Raw genomic sequence first — 21,598 nt, forward strand, 5'->3', positions numbered from 1 at the left:
AAGTTCTTAAATGATTTAAAGTTATCTAAGAAAAGAAATAGCACAAAAATGACGTTTATTCATAGTTTCACATTTTACTCTTTAAAGCAACAGCCATTTTTAATCTTAGCATTTAAATCCTGTTTTAAAGTTTATGAACTGAACACATAACTTTAAGGAAAAATATAATTGATAACCAACCCCCCTTTTTTTAAACAAGGATAACAAAATCCATAAAAGGGAAGCTCTGAAATGGAGGGACTATTAATATTAACACTTGTAGAGTGTCAGAACTAAATAAGCAGAATATCAATGCATAAGCCTTAACATAATTGTAAGTAAATTTGTTGCAAAACTGCTTGAATACATGATGCTGTTTAAGCACATGCTTACATTTTTAGGACTTTTTTTGTAGAGATGCTTTGCTTATAACATTGTACCTTGTTGTTATAGGAATCATAATTCCTAAAATCAGATGAATTTTATAATTACACAAAAAAATTAGTTGTCAAAAAGTAAAAAATGAGCCTATTTTATTGGAATTTGAGACTTTTTGCTAACGATTGAAGAGTTGCTGCAATCTCTAGGTCATCCCTAACTTATAGGAATCATCATGCAAAGTCTGAAAATGATAGGACAATTCTAACCTGTTTAAATTAACCAAAAGAGCTACCTGTTACGACAAGAAAGACTGACCCTAATTATAGAAAAGCTTCACTTTTAAACAGGACTTTCTGGTAACTATCCACGAATGAGAGCAAGTGATTATAAGCACCTTCCAGCAGTGATTCTAAATGTTTTTTCGATGAATATACGAGAGTTCTGTGTAATATCAATATGTCAATTTAAAAAGTTTAGTTTCACCATGGTTTTATATGAAAAAAAATTAAAATGTTAGGCATTTTTTAACTATACATCATCAAATGTTTTGTTGAGTTCAAACTGCTGAGACACAAGAGTAAACTTTTTCACTAAAAAATGTTAATTTAGAAAAAAGGGATGGTAACTTGTAATGTTATAAACAGTTTTATTAGTGAACTTTTGTAATTTACAGCATTTGATTATGTTTTGGCCTGTTATTTTTTTCGAACTTTTGAACTCAACCAAAAATTTGATGATATTTCGTCTAATATTGCTCAACATTTCAGATAGTTTTTTCACTTAAAACCATAGTGAAACTTGATTTTTTAAATCGATATAATGATATTACACAGAACCCTAGTATATTCATTTATTGGCTATTTTTAGGGCAAATCTGCCATGAATTATGTAGGAATCAACTTTTGAAACATGATTTTGCTTTAAATCAAGTGAAATGATACAAAAAAAACATTTTTAGATTTCTAGTACCAACAACCAGCGGCTAGAACCGTTTGAAAACGTTTTGGAGCAGCAAAGAGTATTATGTGGAGATAGGTTTCGTGATGATTTGCCTTGAAAAGAGATTTAAAATGGCTAAACGGCTGAGCCGCCAGCCGTTACTTTTCCAACTTTTTGTACAATTTAGGGAAAATAGACCTACCAAGGATTAATCATGCAAAATTTCAGATCAAAATTCGAATTCTAAGTGCCATTTGCTCCTTGATTACGAGATGGTTGAATTAAAAAAAAAACCCTTTTAACGTTCTGCTACTGTTTTCAAGCCTTAAAACTCATACCTTAACGGAATTTTAGCACAACCTACCTCCCCCTTTATCTCATTTAGCAAGAAAAAGATAAATCTGCAGGATCATAGGCGTCCAAGGGGGGGGGGTAATGGGCCATTTGGCACCCCCAAACGATTTTGGGGGTGCCGTAGGCACCCCCAAAATTTTTTGAACAATACCCCCCCCAAAAAAAAATTACCCCTAGCTTGGGGGTGCCGTAGGCACCCCCAACGATTTTGGGGGGGGTATTTACCCCCCCCCAAACCATTTTGGGGGGGGTAATTACCCCCCCCAAAATAAATGTTCTATAAAAAAATTTTTTTGGGGGGGTATTTACCCCCCCCAAATTGAATGTTCTTAAAAAAAAAATTTTACTGAAAATTTTTTTTAGGGGGGGGGGATCTATGATGTAATTGTAAAGCACTGAAGATTCCATAAAATAGATACCTAACTAAATTAAATATTTCATTAAATAATGAAAAAGAATTTCTATAGGCGATTTCTTTTGGGAGGATGTCAGGGTGTCTCAAAACTAGTTATAAAACTTACCAGGACCTATAAGACGCTTCACTTTAAAGTATAATCATATTGGTTCATTGGTTAGTGAGTTAATTATTGTATTTTTATGTTCTAAAGAATGAGATACTACTATATATTTGAATAGTAGTGGCGCCCTTAGCATCTAAGAACTCGTGTTTTCTAAAGGGTAAAAAGGGAGGAGAAAAATAGCCTAAAACCACTCAAAGGATTGACCTATAATAGTGTGGAACCATCATGGGATCTATGTGAAGCTTTCCTAAAAAGGAGAACTCAGTATTAAAAGTAATGAAATCTGAAGCTATAGTCAAATAAACCTTACTTACTACTTTATGTTATAGGATAGTACTTATTAACTTAATATATTAGGTAGGTGCTTTTTTTACATAATCAAATTACCCCCCCCAAAAATTTTACCCCTGGGGTAAATTAGTTTGGGGGGGGTAATTACCCCCCCCAACAGATTTGGGGGGAGTATTTACCCCCCCCAACAGACTTTAGGGGGGGTAATTACCCCCCCCAATAAAATTTTACCCCCGGGGTAAAAATTTTGGGGGGGGTAAAAAAAAATTTCGGCGCGCTTCGCGCGCCATTTTACCCCCCCCAAACACGAATTACCCCCCCCCCTAAAATTTTTTACCCCCCCCCAAAAAAAAAGCTTGGACGCCCCTGTGCAGGATATAGCGGTTTTCGGCGGCAGCGGCGGTATCTTCAGTAAAATACTGTATCTCATTGGAGCAACTACATGCCAAATTTCAGCATTCTACTACGTTCTACTTAAAATAAATACATCAATGGCAAACCCAGCAAGAAAATTCTCCCTTTGTAAGTTCTTGGAATGATACACACACTTTGTATTGAAATTATTTAAGTAAATAACAGATGCAAAAACTCTACCTAGTTATAAAGTAGCCACGATCTTAATAAATTAAAAGGATTGATTGAAGGAATGATTATATTTTTTTTATAGATTTGAATTTCATTTTAAAATCATAATTTGACGATGAGATTAAGTAAACTATGTAACAGTTATTCAGAAACATTGAAGACAGGTTTTTTTTCTCGAAATGTTAATACTTCAAATTACATGAGATTTTATTGCTTAAAACTTGATTTAACTATATTAGCATTAGGTATAGTTATATGTCAGGTACCAAGCTGTTGATTTAAATTGCAAATATGAAGCCTTCGAATGTGAAAGTTTATTTACAAAAAATGTATTAATAATAAAACAAGGATGACAACATTCATTAGTATTGAAGCACAAAAGCATTAAAAATTTGACTAGAAAACAAACAAGAAAAACAAATTAACATGTAGAATGAATGCTAATAAATAACTTGAAATAATTTCAGAAGCATATTTAATAATGCAAAAAAAAGGTACCTACATGATTCTTTATATACATCTAGCGACTATGCCCCTAGAGGCCTCTAAGGTCACTTGAGGGAGGAGATGAATTAGAAATATTAAATTCAAAAAGAAAAAAAAATTAGGGGGGAACTTAATTTTTAAAGGGCGATTTCTCTTGGGAGTGGGGTGGTGGTACCCTCCCCCAAAATAGTTATAAACCTTTCTGAGACATTTGAGAATCAACCCTGTTAAGAAGATCCTCAACAAGTCAATGGTTAGCGAGATCCTTTGTTAAAGATAAGCATAAATACAGACAAACATCCTGTTACTTTATTATAAGGATGAAACAAACTTCAGAGCAACCAGAAATTCTTATAAAAACATAAAAAGTAACGATACTTGTTCTTTCATCTTTGCATAAAGGTCTTGTAGAAAAAAGTAAAATTTAATACTGATACCTAATATATATTATAAAACAAGGATGACAACATCCATAAAAGCGAAGCACTGAAACGGTAGGACAAACGGATATTAACACTTGTATAGTATCTGAACTGAAAAATCGGAACATAAATGTATAAATGTCGAATCAAAATTGTAGGTAAATTTGTTGAAAAACTGCTTAAAAACAGGATAATGTTTATGAACATACTTACATTTTTGGACTTGATTATAGCGTTGCTTCGCTTATAATATTGTTCTTTGTTGTCCCAGGAATCAATATACCAAAAATCAGATCAAACGGATAATTAAAACACTTGAAAATTTGTTGTTAAAAAAGTAGAAAAATCAACATATTTAAAATGGACGTACGGACATTCTGGTAATGATTATAGAGTTGCTACGCTTTCTAAATCGTACCCAACTACTACAGGAATCATCATGCAAAGTTTGAAATCGATAGGACAATTCTAACATGCCTAAATTAACGAATAAAAGCTATCTATCTCGTACGGACGGACGGACGGACCGACCCTAATTATAGAAAAGCTTCGCTTTTAACAAGAACAAAACAAAGATAGAAGGACATTTCGATTTGGCGTAGCTTATCTATAATACAAAGTAGAACGATGTCTGTCTGTCTATCTGTCCGTCTGTCCGTCTGTCTGTCCGTCTGAAGCTTAAGATCTCAGTAACCACTGAACCGATTGGGCTCTACTCTTCAGGGAATATACCTACTGGTCCTGTGATGGTTTTAAGCTATTTTCTCTGGGGGTGGGACACCCCTAACCCCCCCAAAAAATGAAAAATTCCCCCCCCCCAAAAAAAATTTTTTTTACTTTTTCTTTTTAAATCTAAATTACAAAAATTAGGTTGATCAAACCTCTTGGGGCAAAGCCCCTAGAGGCTAGGGGCGAAGCCGCTAGTCTACTAAAAAGTATTAAATAATTTTCTTTTAAATATCACATATATACAGCATTAATAATCATTAGAAAAATATCATGTTGTTATCAAAATACGTTCATTGGTTAAGTATAGACTTGAGGGAAAGAAGTCCAAACCACTTTCTTCTTATTTATATTACTACACGTCGACATTAGATTATTTTTCTTATGTGCTGTATTGTATAACATAGAGTTTCATCTCGTTGGTTTCATTTCCTCCTACTTAGCCTAACTGGAACCTCTAAAATAGTAAATACTTTTTAGTTGCAAAGGTACTCTATAATTCGAAATGTTTGTCCATTTTCACATTGTGACTTATTATAAGAGGAGCTAAGGACAATAAGCCTCAAAGGGCACTTCCCTGGACCTACAGGAAGCTTCACTGCAAAGGAGAACCATATAGGTTCAGCAAATAGCGAGAATTTTCGCTACAGACAAAAAGCATACTGCTTTATAAGATACTATTGGCATCTAGGGGCTCTGTATTAGAAAAGGCAGAAATGGTCTAGAAAGACAGCTTAAACCCATTCCATAAGTAAAATCGGAAATTAACATAGCCTAAAACCTTCACAGGACCTATGTGAAGCTTGCATAAACTAGAGAACCTAATCGGTTCAGTAGTTACTTAAATCTTAAGCTTCAGACAAAAAAAAATCGCATTACGTTATACAATAAGAGGATAGAAAACAAAGAAGAAAGCTTGTTTTGTCCGTCACGTAGGGCACTTACCATTGAATTTATATTTAACTCCACCAAAAATTGACCTGGCCTCCCTCCCCACAATTTTCTTTCTTTTACAAACAAAAATTGAAAATGAGGGGGGGGGGCAAGTCAACTACCCCCTCCTTTGTGCACCCTCATGGCACAACACTGTGCACGCCACTATATATTTATCTGTAAGTACTAATTAAGCATTGTGATAAGTAGCACCTATTTTGGGCCAAGGCCTTCCCAAATCCCATCTAATCTAACTATTAATGTCACAGACCTAACATAGCAGCAACAGGAACAAGTTTTAACATCTTTAAGTATGACGTGGAGTTGGGCCAAGGGTTATAAAATAATTACCTTTTATAAATCATAGAGAGAAGTGAGCTGTTCAGTGCTCATGAAAATCATTTTTTTAAATCTGAAATTTAACACGGAATGATACCTACTCTTCAATCTAATTTTTCATATTTATTTGACTAAGATACATCGGAAAAACATAGCGGGCTTCTTTCTTTTAAATTATAAATAAAAGCAACATGATAAAAAGGTAAAAAAACAAAAATATTCTTGCTAATTACTAAATGAATTACTGTCCGGCCTTGTCATAAACACATTTTTTATTTACAAAAACAAGTATCGTACTAAATTCATATCAGCTGATCATTATAAAATACAAACAGAGACTAATATTTTTTTTAATACAAAGCGATGCATGGCTAGCTAAATATAATTTTTTGCTATAAACCTCAAAGAAATTAAATAATTATCTAAATTGTTTTAACTTTAAAGTACAAGTAAAAAGAAATAATATTGAACGTTTTTAAAAGACAGCTTTTGAGTAATTTTCAAATAAACATCGTCTCACTACTGACCACTAGCAGGGATGGAAAGATAAACCAATGATTTAAATTAGATATGCAAAATGAGACCAAGTATAGAGTAACTTTTTTTTCTTTAAATAATATAATTATACTGGTAAATCAGAAAAATGGGGTTATTATTACAATCTCTAATCATTTTCATGTACAAAAACTGTGTAATTGCAGCAAAAAATAAGATTATATTTTGGTTGGGTTATATTTCAGTTGTACTCAAATCAGTTGACCTACTGAAAAATTCGGTCGACCTCTAAAATGCTTTTGTGAACTGGGCATATGATCTCTGTAGTATTCTCTACGATGATACATTTAGAGAGTACTCTAGTGACTTTAGCATAAAGTGTGACTATATTGATATAAATTCTCTTTTTAATAAATTCAAGTCTTCAAGTCTTCAAGTAATCAATTATTTAAAATATTTTCTATAAATATTCAGAGTTTAAATAGTAAAGTCCAACAGCTAAGGAACTTAATTGACAAGGCTTCGTTAGAGGGGATGGGCCCGTCGATCATATCCCTGCAGGAGATATGGTTGTCGGAGGAATCAAACACAGATAGTCTAAAATTAAATAATTATAACTTTATCTCTGCCCCACGACCGGAAGGGAGGGGGGGAGGGGTTGGGTTATATGTAGATAACAAATATCAAACTAAAGTTTTATTCAAGAATTTTTTTATACCACACATATTTGAGACTATGTGTGTTAAGATTTCATTTGGCAACTTTAAAGCCCTAATTGTAAATGTTTATAGGCTCCCACATAAAAACCCAGAGGATCTTGAAACTTTTTTTAATGTTCTTGCTGACTTTCTGGACGTTATTGATGATTGTAATCTTCCAACATTCTTTATGGGCGACTTCAATCTTAATTTGTTCACATCCTATGACGTCTTAGGTCCTGCCTCTCGTTTTCTCAATATTATGATAAGTAGCAGCTATTTATCTCTAACATTAAGAGCAACTAGAATCCAAAATTTTTCATTTTCCCTTATTGATTCGATCTTCTGTAAGGATTTTCTAGACAACTTTGTAGATTCTAATGTAGTTGTAACAGACCTATCTGACCATCTTGTACTTAGTAGTTCATTCTCTCATATCATTCCTAAACCTACAAAAAGACCACAATATTTTGAAAAAAGATTCCTTGAGGAAGCAAACATTGATAATTTAAACCATGAACTATCATTACAAGATTGGGAAGAAGTTCTTAGCACGGAGGATGTTGATTTAGCCTATGCGAAATTTTTTTCTGTATTTATTTCTTTGTACAACAGCTGTTGTCCAAAGGAAGAAATACGGAATAATCGCCGCACTATGCCGCAGTCGCAGTGGATGAACCAACATCTTCTGCTGTGCAATCGTTTCCGAGATAAGTTGTATAGAAAAGCCTTAAATAGACCAACAGAAGAAAATTGGGATAACTACAGCCGCTACCGCAATAACTACCAGAGAGCATGCAGGGAAAAAAAACGTTTACACTATCAATCTGAACTCGAAAAAGCGGGTAAAAATGGCCAACAGATATGGCAAGTTTTGAGGGAAGTGATGGGTAAATCTAGATTTCAAAATGAGATAGAATATTTGGAAATTGATGGGAAAAAAATTCAAAACAAAAAAGACATTGCAAATTCCTTTAACCAGCATTTTAAAAAATTAGGTGAGAATCTCACCCCTGAAATACCCAACACTTCCAAAGATTTTCATGATTACCTACCCCCCCCAATAAATGATAGTGTATTCATTCCTCCCCTGGATGAACTCCAGGTATTTAATGCGATAACGAGTTGCATACCTAAGACTGCAAAGGATGTGAATGATATATCATGTAAACTTTTGGTCCAATGCGCCGCCAACATCTGTAAGCCGCTTACCCATATATATAATCTTAGTTTTTCAAAGGGAATTTTTCCCTCAGAAATGAAAGTAAGCAAAAATGTCATTGTTTACAAATCAGGGCCAGTAAGTAGCTTAGAGGCATGGAGGGGGGTTTCAATTATCAATACGTTCAGCAAACCCTTAGAAAAGATTATGTATAGGACACTATATACCTTCCTGGATGAAAGATCTTTTTTTTCCCCACGGCAGTTTGGTTTCAGACCTAATATCTCCACGGCACATAATGTTCTCGATCTTGTCAATCGTATCACGGCCGCACTTTCTGAAAAGAAAGTGTGCGCCGGGATATTAATAGATATAAAAAAATGTTTTGACTTAGTTGATCGTACAATTTTATTGAAAAAACTTGAGCATTATGGCTGCAGTGGAGTGGTCTTGAAATGGTTTGAGAGTTACTTTGAGGGTAGGGCTCAACAGGTGGCTTTTGGGGGAGAATTTTCTGATATTCTTTATATTGTTATAGGTGTTCTCCAGGGCTCGACACTTGGCGTATTACTCTTCCTCCTCATGGTAAATGATCTAGACTCTGCCACTAGGGATGCACTACTGAGCTTATTTGCAGATGACACTTTTGTGTTGTTAACTGCAAATAATGTACAGGAACTGTTTAATAAGATTGAAACTACTCTTCCCCAGATCACAGATTGGTATAATAGCAATCGTTTAATTATTAACAGCAAAAAAACCAAGGTAGTTTTATTTCAATCGCCAAAGCAAAACTTTACAGAAGAGGAAAGGAATCTTCTTGCTCAGTTCCCAGTATATATTAACATAAATCATGAAGGGGAAAACCTTCCAGAAAAAATCAGCAAGCTGGATCATATATCATTGAGTAGGGAGGAGCCTAGTGAACGAGCAGCAAGACACCTGGGTGTCCAGGTAGATGAAAAGTTGTCCTTTAAGATTCATTTTAACATGATGCATAAACGGTTGCTAAGGATAGTATTTTCGCTAAAACAAATGAAAAATCTATTAGATTCAAGACATCTTAAACTGCTTTATTCGTCCTATGTAAAATCAATAATAGGTTACTGCTTAATCGTATTTACGGCTGTTCCAAACATTTTACTTGAGCCTATATTAAAACTTCAAAAAGAATGTTGTCGCATAATATTAAAAAAACCACGCCGGACTCCATCAAGGATTCTATTCAAACAGTTGGAAATTTTACCAATTAAAAAGCAAATGGACTATGATGTCCTTTTATTTATGTATAAATATAAAAATAATCTCCAACCTAAAGTATTTGACAACACATGGAACACCCGTAACTCGATACATGGTTATGAAACTAGATTTAGGTATGATTTTACAATAGATCAAACTAACAGGAATTTTATATTTAACTCCCCACTTCAATATTTTCCAAGAATATGGAATTCTTTACCAGAAAATTTAAAAATCATTCCTACATACCTAGAGTTTAAAAGGAAAGCATTCCTTCACATTTTAAATACCATCTAGTTTCGACCAATAGTTATGTTTATTATTAATATTAACACCTTGTATATTATTGATTTTACAGAAAGACACACATGACATCATACTCATATTCATAATCACCACCTAAAAGCAGTTTAACAAGTCAATTTCTTTCATTTATTCTTATCCTTATCCTTCTTTTTCATTTGTGAGGCGGGAACTAATATTCTTAGTAATTTCAAATCTCAAATCTTAAAAATCTTAAAAACATGACAGCTTTTCATCAACCCTTGACACATAGTTGACAGGGCTTCAGTTTTTCATCCTTGAAAGTTTTTGCCTTTTTTGTCCTAGCCCTCAAGTCTTGTCCGGAACATAAATCTTTTTACAGGGAATCGGGGACATATAATGAAATTTTTCCTTGAAATTTTTCTTTGAGATTTTAAACTGTAAACCTTAAATGATAAATTTTTTTTTTGATTGTATTTTTTGTTATCAGTTTGGACTAAGTGCGAGATTCCCTGCAGCCATAGCCTCCTGTCGGGATTACATTGTGTCCCTAGAGTCCGATCCACGTACCTACATCCCTGGAATTAGATGTTACGTCAAAATAAGTTCCTTACTAGGAGCTGACCTCTGCCGTCAAATCAAAAATCAAAGCAAATTTTTTCTTAATTTTTAATTCTTTTTTTCGACACTTGTCTATTTAATCTAATTTTTAAATTAATTTTAAACCAAATTCATATCTTTTTCGATTTCTTTGTCCAATTTCTTCTAGGCATTTTTTAAGTCTTTAATTCCTTTCAAATCAACTTAACAAAATTTAATTTATTTAATCCGGCAGAGGAAAGCTCCTCGAAAAACTGTTGGATTTACCCTTAATGTAGAAATTAATGTTAAAATTATTCACTTGAATCTTAAAATTTAAATTAAAAATCTTAACTTTAATCTAAACTGATCCTTTCATTTTTCTTTTGTTCTTTTCCTTTACTTTATTTTTCTTTATTCTTATCTTATAGTCACACAGCATGTCCATTGATCACAATTATAGCTGAGACGCCCACTAAAGCCTTGATTATCCTCTGCCCGACTAACCGCTAGCTGATCAATCCGTTGATCGGCCACGTATTAACATTGTTGTAAAGGTTGTTATGGAGAGTCAGGGATGCGGAGGCGTAGCAGAAGCAGCGGAGAAGGCAAGCTTGCAGCAGATTTAAGGCAGTGGAACCACGCAGCGGATAACTTATTTAATCCGCCAATTGGCGGTACCGGCATGCTAAAGTGGTACTAACACCAACCACAGTCCAGCCAGCAGCGGCTCTGCCTCACCTGGGCCGCCAAAGAGAAATCACCTAGTTTATCCAAATTAACCAGCAATGTTCACCCGTAGTAATTAAAACTGTATAATTATTAGATAAATATGAATATATTGATTTATTAATATAATCGCCATGTCATAATGTAATAATTAAAATGTCTATGTGATTATCTCATAACAGGGTTGAAAGAGTTATTGAATAAAAGTTCTTATTATTATTATTAATATTTTATTGCAAAACTATCGTGAAAACATTTTTATAGTTATTTTCAAAGTAAATTATATATTGGTTTACATAAAATACCGTACTGACACGGCATTTTATATAAAATACCATACTGACATGACTTAAGTAATAAAGTTGATATTTTATTGAGTGTCGACAGCGATCTAGCAACACCTTTGAATCGCCCCGATTCAGTGCACCTCTAAAACGATTTAAAGATCCAGCTCTGGCCGCAGTAAAACAGGTGACTGTTTCCCTGAAGTAAGGATTCATAGTGATTGATGACCCTCACAAATATAATTATAAATCTCATAATATTTTTTTTTGATGATTTATGGTTTCGCAACATCTACAGTCTTATTGAATTTATTTATCATCAAGGTACCAACAAAAAGGGCCACCAATTGATGGTAATTTAGGTAAAAATCTTTTTCTTCAGAATTCACCTCAGGAGTATAGAACACTTTGTAGATATAAAACAAAACATAAAAAAGTTAAAATTTTATTGAGTAAAGGTAAAAAAGCAAATTAAATAAGAAAAGTAAAGTGATAAATTAAATCTTGAAAACATTTTGGTGTTAGACATCATCATATATGTATATCTCTCTTAAAGTCCAGCAGTTGTTGGGGCGACTGTGGGAGCAACAGTGGGAGCAACAGTAGGGGCGACTGTGGGTGCAGCAGTAGTTACAGGTGCGGCTGTGGTTACAGGAGCAGCAGTAGTTACAGATGCAGCTGTGGTTACAGGTGCAGCTGTAGTTGGAGCAACAGTAGGAGCTACAGTAGGTGCAGCAGTGGTGACAGGAGCAGCAGTTGTTGTTGTGGTCATGCTAGCCAACAGTTGTTGCAGAAGTGCAGAAGTTGTGCAGCAAGAAGTCCTCCCAAGCTTCCAGCAGCAAATCCTCCAGTTCCGGCAGCAATGGCTGGCAATGGTCCAAGGCTGTTTCCACCTCCATACTTGCCTCCATGCTTTCCTCCATGCTTTCCTCCATGCCCATGCTTACCTGAAATAATTTTAATTATACTTTACACTAAATTCAAAAAAATAACTAAACATAAAAATATCTTGTGTTATGACATCCCAGATTGTCAGAATTAAGTTATTAACTTCATATTTTCTTGTAAATACAACCTTTTAAGATGCCTAGCCATTTCAAAACTTTTCTGATCAGGTTTGTCTCAATGATAAATAGGTAATAAGATAGATACATAACACCTCTATAACAAGATGATTATATCATAATAGATAGATAGTAATTAGTTATTAGATAGTACCTCCATGTTTGCCACCATGCTTTCCCTTCTTGCCTCCGTAACCACCTCCTCTGTTCAGATCAATCAACTCTTCCATGTTGTCAACCTACCAAAATTAAATAACTTGCAATGTTTGTGCTGAATTTAAAAAAAGTAAATTTCCATTTGCGTGAAGAAGAATATTATTATACACTTAATTTAGATACAAGTTTTTGAACTTTGAACCTGACTTTAGCCAATTTAGTGAACAGTATTTACCTGGAAATTGTGAACACTGAGACCTTCAACAGCTCCTAAGTTTTGAGCTGCTACACAGAACAGAAGGATAGCTGCAAGAGACTTGTACATCTTAACAATTCTATGGCTTGAGCACGACACAAGGTAATAGAATTATTTCTTACTTTATATACTCTAAATGTCCTGTGAAAATTTGTAATAAAATCATATCTTGATCTTGATTAAAGCTGAATTTTATGAGACTGAACAAGATCTTTTTATAATAGATTTAATTGTGTTTTTATAAAAGAAAAAATTAATACATTCATAGTGTCATTAACAGAATAAGATTAAAACCTATCATATAAAAAGGTAATTTTTTTGACGTCTAATGGGGGGAATAAAGGGGTGATTACCCCCCCCCCCCCCCAAATTTTGGATTTTCAATTTTTACCCGTCCCAAATAAAAAGAAATGCCTCTATGAAATAAAGATTACCCCCCCCCCCCCCAAAATGAGCTTGGGGGTGCCATAGGCACCCCCAAAATTTTTATTTTCAAAATTTTACCCCCCCCCCCCCCAAATAAAAAAGCTTGGACGCCCCTGAAAAAGTTCTATATATTGTTAGCTGACATTTTAATTTAGGAATCTTCCTTTATGCCATTCATAATAACAATTTGCATATCTTTGCACCTTCAACCTAACATATAGTTTGTACCTTTGTATCTGTAGACTTTGTCCCCAAAACATTGTAAGGGAATATAAAACCCCTAATTTTTGTGTTTTAAAAAGATATTTGTGTTTTGGAAAAAGGGTTATTGTTTATTGGGAAATGTTAAGAAATAAAAATATCACATTTATTTACAAATTATCTTAGGACATTTACAGTATAAAAGGTAAGAAATAATTCAAAAAAATTGTGTCTTGCTGAAGCCATAGAATCCACAAGATGTACAAGTCTCTTGCAGCTATCCTTCTGTTCTGTGTGGCAGCTCAAAACTTTGGAGCTGTCCAAGGTCTCAGTATTGCAAACTTTCAGGTAACTACTGTTCACCGAATTGGTTTTCAGGTTCAAGGTATATTCATTTTAAAATTATTCAAATATCTACAGAATAAAACACTAAGTTAATAGTTATGATATTAGTTTTTTATTGCATTGTATCAGTTTTGTTATCTCTAAAGGTGAAACGCCCAGAGGTGGGTTTTAAAATAGTTTCTTTACGTCTATAAGATGCGACAATAAACAGTTTCACAGCATTATTGCATTTGAAGTTAGAATAAAGATAAATGCATAAGAAAAATTTACTTATTTGCATTTATTTTTATTCTAACTTGGCCACTTCAAATGTGAAAATGCCATGATAATGTTTATTGTCGCGGCAATACTTCTCTTATAGACATAAAGAAACTATTTTAAAACTTACCTCAGGCTAATAAAATTAATATTAATGTTATGACTTTTATTTTAATATTTGCAGAAAATTGTCTGTAATATGATGCTATACATGATCTTTCTATATGGCTGAGAACAATAGATATTAATTGTTTTCAAAGGCCTACTGGAAATATTTTTCTCCCTGCATAAAGAATATACTTTTTTTTCAAATTCAGCAACAAAAAATGTAAGTTATTTTTTTGGTAGGTTGACAACCTGGAAGAGTTGATTGATCTGAACAGAGGAGGTGGTTATGGAGGCAAGAAGGGAAAGCATGGTGGCAAACATGGAGGTATTATATGTCTCTATATTATAATGTACTGGCTTGCATCAAATTCCTAATTAAAATAGGGATATAGATGTAGGACTTATAACTTTAGTCTTGATCTGACAATCTTGGAATTCAATCTTTTTCAATCATAACTATTATTTAAGGTAAGCATGGAGGAAAGCATGGAGGAAAGCACGGAGGCAAGTATGGAGGTGGAAACAGCCTTGGCCCATTGCCAGCTATTGCAGCTGGTGCAGGTGGATTTGCTGCTGGAAGCTTAGGGAGCCTTCTTGCTGCTCAACTTCTCCAACAACTGTTGGCTAGCATGACCACAACAACAACTGCTGCTCCTGTTACCACTGCTGCACCTACTGTTGCCCCAACTACAGCTGCTCCTGCAACCACAGCTGCCCCTGTAACTACAGCTGCTCCTGCAACTACAGCTGCTCCTGTAACAACTGCTGCCCCTGCAACAACTGCTGCTCCCACAGTTGCCCCTACCGTTGCTCCCACAGTTGCCCCTACAACTGCTGGACGTTAAACGATATCACATACATGATAATATCTTACACCAAAATTATTTTTGGCCTTATTTAATTTGTTTCTTTAACTTTTTCCTTAATAAATTTTTCATCTTTAATGTTACCATTTAATTATATTAAATACTCCAATCTCCTAAGTCTAAATTTCATACACTTAATTTTTATTGTTACTCATTTATTATTAATTATTGTGCGATTTTTTTATAAGATTTATAAAGTGAACTTTTTTCTTTTTATCTTATACAGTATCTTTCCTCTAGACTATAGTGACTCTTTATGTAAGTAGAATTTAAATGATCTTATTATACATACATAAATGCATTACAAAATAGACTTGTCCCATTATATAGGGTTGGGATATCCGGATATCCGTCTTGGCTTACTTACCTGTCTGAAGAATAAGATACTGTCAGCTTCATCATCTTCATCTCCTCCCTTAATTGATGGTGTGATAGTTTGATATAATTATTGGATCTATGTATATAAAGAAGACTACAATATAAAGAATAGATACAATTAATTGCATGATGAAATATTTATGGATCAGTAGGTGAAGATAGTTTATTAGATCTATGTATCTATCATTTGTTAGATCATTTGATAGATCATTTGATAGATCATTTGATAGATCATTTGATAGATCATTTGATAGATCATTTGATAGATCATTTGATAGATCATTTGATAGATCATTTGATAGATCATTTGATAGATCATTTGATAGATCATTTGATAGTTCATTTGATAGATCATTTGATAGATCATTTGATAGATCATTTGATAGATCATTTGATAGATCATTTGATAGATCATTTGATAGATCATTTGATAGATCATTTGACAGTTCATTTGATAGATCATTTGATAGATCATTTGATAGATCATTTGATAGATCATTTGATAGATCATTTGATAGATCATTTGATAGATCATTTGATAGATCATTTGATAGATCATTTGATAGATCATTTGATAGATCATTTGATAGATTATTTGATAGATCATTTTATATTTGATCTATTTATAGTTCAATTAATAGATAATTCAAAAGATTCAATAAAGCATGTAATAGATCACTCAAAAGCATTTATTAGATAATTGAATATATCATCTAATTGATAGATCATTTTTAGGTTATTCAACAGATAATTCAATAGATCTTTTGATAGTAAGGTGTTTATAAAGATATTATATATAATATAATTAGATAGATTACCTCCTGTCCTGGAATATTCTTATTTCCTTTCTTTATTTTCATAGAACCTTTCAGATCCTTATCATCCATTTCCACTGCCATATTACGCTGAGAATCAACATAATACACTTGGTCCCTGTTCAATTAAAACTTTTCAGAGCTTTCACACAAAGTTACCTGTTGAGCAATTAACCCCTTCCTCCCTTTATTTTTGTAAGGTTAGGTTAAATTGGGTACTTGGTAGTCCCATAGGGTTAATACATCACAGATATAGGCCGTGTAAGGCTAGATTTGTTATAAAATAAAAAATATATTTAAAAATAAGAGGGGGGAGGGTTATCAATGCTCAAGAGACACTAAGTTGAAAGCACCAAAGTTTTCAATTTTTTAAAACATATAAAAATGTGAGCTAACTTTTCAATGAAAATTGACAGTAAACGGTAATGCAGTAATAAGCGATAAGGAAGTTTTAAGATTTAAGTCACATTTATCAACATGACAATAATATCAGTTATTTATTTATTTTATTGAAAGCACTCATGGCCAAGACACTGAACCAGTGAACATACTACAGTTAAAGAAAACCTTGACCATAAAACAACAAAAAAATATTAACTTTTCAAATCTACTTAAACATCAAATTTACTAAAAATTATATAATTTCTAAAAAATATTAAATGGTAAAACTTATAAATAAATTAAACCATAAATTAATAACAATAATAAATACATCTATATTCATAATAGCGCAGCAATAAAAAGCTAAAAATATTAATGAAAGATAACCAAGTTTTTCCAGTTTAAAAGTTGTTTTCACTAAAATGGTTCATATCCTATAAAATTTTCTATGATTTAGAAGTTTAAAAGCAATCAGAATTATAAAGGAATATGATATAAGACCTAGGAAACTCTACCTGAAAAGAAGCCTAAGAAATTTTAAAGGGTTTAGCCAGATATAGTTTTTTTGGACCAAACTCTATAACATTTCATAAATATTAAATAGAAAGTTATGACAAAGAAAAACAGTTAGATTAGACTAGTCTAAGAAATTTTAAACAAATTTTCAGACAAACTCATTTTATTAGAGTAGAGACACTAAAGCTTGATAATAATTAAAAACTATTTTAAACAAAAGATCTTAAGGGGCAAGACAATGGACGATAAATTGATGTACATCCTCTAAAATAACAAGTTATCCATTCTGCAAATCATTGATAGAAAAGTTTAGATAAACCACCCAATTTAGATTTTTAAAAAAGGCCCTTAGATTTTAAGCAAAATAATAAGAGAACTTCATAAAACTTTAGTTACAAGTATAATTTAAAATCCATTGTCCCATCCCTCCCTAATTTTAAACACAAAACCTTTAAAAAAACTCAACATATAAAATAACATAAGCAAGAACAATTTAAAAAAAAAGATTTGCATAAATTTAAATATCAATCTAATACAGTGTGTTTTTTTTTATGAGAACTTTTTTGAAAGCAATTTTACCCCACTTATAGTTATCAGAATTTAATGATTAATGGCCTATTTTCTTTGTTTTTTAAGGCAATTAATAGAACAACAAAAAAATATTTCAGTTTTTATTTAAAAAGTACAGTAAAATCTAAATTTCAAAACTTAGGTGTCAACATATAAAATTGGTTTTAGCGCATTTTTCTGAAAAAAATGGATTTTCTGTAGTCGACTTTGGGGGGCCAGTACTCCCTCCCTGGTTGAGATATGAACTTCAAACTTTGATATGTTCTAGTACATGTCCCTAATAGTATCTGTATACATTTTTAGCTCTATATCTCAACTTTGAAGTGTTTAGCAGCCATTCTTGCAAAAGGTTGATTATTTGAGCATAAGAAAAATGCGCTAAAACCATTTTTAGATGTTGACACCTAAGTTTTGAATTTTATATTTTACTGTACTTTTTAAATAAAAACTGAAATATTTTTTGTTGTTCTATTAATTGCCTTAAAAAACGAAGAAAATAAGCCATTAATCATTAAATTCTGATAACTATAAGTGGGGTAAAATTGCTTTCAAAAAAGTTCTCATAAAAAAAACACACTGTATTAGAACAAAACTAAATTACAAGTAACAATGTAAAAATTAAATAGAAACCTCTAAATACAATTCTACAAACCTTAATGATTTTCTAATAATGTAAAATTTATACATAATTTTATGAATAAACAAGTATAATAACATCCATAAGGAGCAAAGCTAAAAACTATGGAATTAATTGACTTAAATAGTCATAACGAAGAATAGAAAGAAATCACGAAACCTTTAAAATATAAGGTTTATTTCTTATAAAGAATGACGAATAAAACAATATATTTGATAGATGCGCATATGGAAAAGGAATATTTATTCAAGATTTCAGCTGTCTATTTGCAAAAGCAGCCGAGAAAATCACATTTCCCCCACTTCGTGTGTGACGGACGGAATTCTAGAGTAGCTTTGCTGCTAAAAAGTATTAAGTGGCTTCCACAAGGAGTTAGTTTTATTAATGTGCCTCTAACCCAGCGAGGCCCATACCTGCATCGTTCTAACCCCTGTGGGGCAACCCAATTTCCGTTATAACCAAACCTACACTTACTCAAGCACATATAAAAAAAATACAGACATCCTGTTACTTTAGCATGTAAAATCTTACTTTGTTTTGTCTGTGTCAGAGCATTCTTCTGTTTGTCTATTCATTCAGACAGACAGATAGAAAGACAGACAAACATCCTTTTACTTTAGCATGTAAAACCTTACTTTGTAGTTGTTTGTGCTCTAGCGTTTTTCTGTTTGTCTATATAGTCAGACAGACATGTATCCAGTCAGAAGAAAAGACAGACATACATAGATATAGAGATATACAGACATCCTGTTACTTTAGCATGTAAAATCTTACTTTGTTTTGCCTGTGTCATAGCATTCTTCTGTTTGTCTATTCATTCAGACAGACAGATAGACAAACAGACAAACATCCTGTTACTTTAGTATGATAAAACTTACTTTGTAGTTGTTTGTGCTCTAGCGTTTTTCTGTTTGTCTACCATATATTTCATCTCCCTGTATAATTAAACAATAGATAAAGAAAGTCTAGAGCCTCAATCACTTGATTGAGCCAATTTGGGAATAGAATATATACGATTCAATTTCATTATTAGCAACAAAGGCGTTTTGATTCATTCCCATAATAAGTTCCTAACCTAATATCATACAAAAAATTGTTGACAAAAAGTAAGATTTTAAATGGACGTATGGACTTTCTGGTAAAGATTATTGAGTTGCTACACTTCCTAAATGGTAACAAACTGTCATAGGAATCATTGTGCAAAATTTGAATTTGAAACGACAATTTAACACGTTTTTGAACATTTTAATGAAAAGAGATATCCGTAACCGATGGATTGGCCTAAATATAGAAAAGTTTCACTTCTAAAAAGATTATAAAGTGAATAAATGTGGAATAGACAAGCACATTTTTATAAAAATGATTAAATGTCTTATTCAGTTAATAACATTTCTTTATATAGTTTAATTGATTTTTTACAAAATTGTTGCAAAATATTTTTAGACGGACAAAAAATGATAATTAATGTACTGTACATATAAAAGTTTTTTTTTGATGTTAACACTTATTTTGATGTGGACTTTAAGGCATTTTAATTTTATGTTCATTCTAGGTTAGGTTAAGTAAGGTTACGAGAGTCTCAAAAGGATCATTATAATGTGTATTTCGTTTAATAATTTTGAAATAATGGGGGGAGGGTTGGCGGTCAATTCTCGAGAACGATTAAATCATCAACACTCATCAGACAACCAACTCTTTGTTTCCCTGACCTTTGCCTAGAAGTCCTAACTTGGTTGTGCCTGTTTTATGCTCTAACTTACTCTAACTATTTATGTCACTCATCTGACATAGCAGCAGTAGGAGCCATTTTTGATGTCTTTAACAATGACGCGGTGTTAAGCCGATATTCCAACCTATAACTTCCCCAACGACGAGCTGGTGCGCTACGTGTTTAACCACGGTCGCGGGTTGAGAATGATAATAAGAATAAATCTATAACAAAAATGAACTATATAATATAATTTTTTATCATAAATGTTGCTTGCTTATTCACATAGCATATCTTGTTTAGTAAACAAGGATGTGATAACATCCATAAGAAGCAAAGCACAAAAATCATGGATGGTAATACGGACAAAGGGTTCAGTGGTATTAAATCTAGAATACAGGTATTGCAAAAAATATATTAATATTATTTTTTATATCATGACTGATAGACTAACAGACCAAGTAAATTAGATACTGGATAATCATTGGTATAGGGAATCTTCATCCATTTATCTTAAACAGCAGCCAAGATAATCATCTTTTCCCCATAAAATTACTGACTGACAGAAAGGCAGAAGGACAGACAAAGTTAAAAATAGATATAGCTTCGCTGCTATAAATGAAAAACGTACCTAAATGCCTTATCCTGCCTCGGAATTATACTTTTTGGTGGCATTTTTAATCTGAAATAACAAGGATGACAACATCCATTCACACAAACAAACATATCAGGGAGTAGGGAAGGGACAATAGATCGAATATTCAATTTTTAGGAGTCTCAGACTTTGGGTACTGAGTTAATGGGAATGTGCAAGAATTTAGCAGGTTCTGACTGACTTTCTGTACTATCGCTTCATTGCCGCTAACTCGCTAAGTTTTGAATATAGCAGATAGAAAAATTTGTAATGAGATGGCTGGTTTTAAAATTTTTTTTTCTCAAAAAAATATTATTTCATAGATAAAAATTTTATTGTGATATTTGTGTAATAAAAATCTTAAATTTAATTCTTGTATACAGTGGCATTTTAAAAATAAGGAATATGGGGTGTTCGAGTTCCAGGTAGATTTTTTAGTAATTAATTACAGAATGGTTACGTTAGTCTGATGCACTGGTAATCTAATTTTAAAATGATTGTTTTTTTCTTAGAACTTTTTTCTTATTTTATAGTTTTCTAAATTTGATTAACACTCCCTTTACAATTTTCTTCAAATTTTCTGGATAAATCTAGATTTCATGGCCTTTCAGCGAAAACTCTTAATTTAAATTGATTGCCCATTGTCCCCTCCCTTACTCCCTGCAAACATATTCAGCTGTTAGAAGCAGTATTTATATATCCTTATAGTTTTAAAACTTTTAGGTCTACTATGATTCTGTAACTGTATGTAATAACTTAAAAAGTCAATAAAAAAAGGGGGGTGAGGGGGTATTTTTTAAGCATAACCACAAGCGGGAGCCCTAACCCTGCGGTGCATATGCCTACGGTCACCAAGCCTGAGCTAAAGTA

At 32.7% G+C, this 21,598-nt stretch overlaps 3 protein-coding genes and 1 long non-coding RNA gene across 4 annotated transcripts in view; 1 reads left to right on the top strand and 3 right to left on the bottom strand.

The window, feature by feature from the left end:
• The window catches only part of LOC145335148 (uncharacterized), a 52,129-nt gene extending 31,296 nt beyond the window's left edge, over window positions 1-20,833 (bottom strand). Inside the window, exons 1-4 of the mRNA XM_080180880.1 lie at window positions 20,726-20,833; window positions 19,265-19,321; window positions 16,286-16,400; window positions 15,457-15,504 (exon numbers count right to left, since the gene is read on the bottom strand). Coding sequence (XP_080037006.1) covers window positions 15,457-15,504; window positions 16,286-16,400; window positions 19,265-19,321; window positions 20,726-20,820 — 315 coding nt within the window. The 5' untranslated portion in view covers window positions 20,821-20,833. The remainder of the gene's footprint in view (window positions 1-15,456; window positions 15,505-16,285; window positions 16,401-19,264; window positions 19,322-20,725) is intronic.
• LOC145303821 (uncharacterized) lies at window positions 5,094-6,490 on the bottom strand. Its single transcript, XR_013873833.1, has 2 exons — window positions 5,969-6,490; window positions 5,094-5,141 (listed from the first exon to the last, which is right to left on the bottom strand). It is a non-coding gene; the product is annotated as an uncharacterized LOC145303821 (long non-coding RNA).
• Window positions 11,841-13,062, bottom strand: LOC145303819 (uncharacterized). Its single transcript, XM_080145458.1, has 3 exons — window positions 12,865-13,062; window positions 12,628-12,712; window positions 11,841-12,356 (listed from the first exon to the last, which is right to left on the bottom strand). The coding sequence occupies exons 1-3, from the start codon at window positions 12,952-12,954 to the stop codon at window positions 12,178-12,180; spliced, it is 354 nt and encodes a 117-aa protein (XP_080001584.1). The 5' UTR covers window positions 12,955-13,062; the 3' UTR covers window positions 11,841-12,177.
• On the top strand, window positions 13,662-15,167 carry LOC145303818 (uncharacterized). The gene is made up of 3 exons (XM_080145457.1): window positions 13,662-13,860; window positions 14,464-14,548; window positions 14,692-15,167. The coding sequence occupies exons 1-3, from the start codon at window positions 13,771-13,773 to the stop codon at window positions 15,066-15,068; spliced, it is 552 nt and encodes a 183-aa protein (XP_080001583.1). The 5' UTR covers window positions 13,662-13,770; the 3' UTR covers window positions 15,069-15,167.
• Window positions 20,834-21,598: the final 765 nt, after the last annotated feature.

The sequence above is a fragment of the Acartia tonsa genome, chromosome 13 (genome assembly GCF_053477335.1).
Source record: "Acartia tonsa isolate MP-2025a chromosome 13, ASM5347733v1, whole genome shotgun sequence".
Lineage (NCBI taxonomy): Eukaryota > Metazoa > Arthropoda > Copepoda > Calanoida > Acartiidae > Acartia > Acartia tonsa.

What these genes read in the sequence shown, in the direction of transcription:
- LOC145303819 (XM_080145458.1), bottom strand. Translation starts at nt 12,954, where the DNA reads ATGTACAAGTCTCTTGCAGCTATCCTTCTGTTCTGTGTAGCAGCTCAA. An exon ending in TCAGTGTTCACAATTTCCAG is followed by an intron (nt 12,713 to 12,864) that starts GTAAATACTGTT and finishes TAATTTTGGTAG; the next exon opens with GTTGACAACATGGAAGAGTT. An exon ending in GCATGGTGGCAAACATGGAG is followed by an intron (nt 12,357 to 12,627) that starts GTACTATCTAAT and finishes AAATTATTTCAG; the next exon opens with GTAAGCATGGGCATGGAGGA.
- LOC145303818 (XM_080145457.1), top strand. Translation starts at nt 13,771, where the DNA reads ATGTACAAGTCTCTTGCAGCTATCCTTCTGTTCTGTGTGGCAGCTCAA. An exon ending in TCAGTATTGCAAACTTTCAG is followed by an intron (nt 13,861 to 14,463) that starts GTAACTACTGTT and finishes TTTTTTTGGTAG; the next exon opens with GTTGACAACCTGGAAGAGTT. An exon ending in GCATGGTGGCAAACATGGAG is followed by an intron (nt 14,549 to 14,691) that starts GTATTATATGTC and finishes CTATTATTTAAG; the next exon opens with GTAAGCATGGAGGAAAGCAT.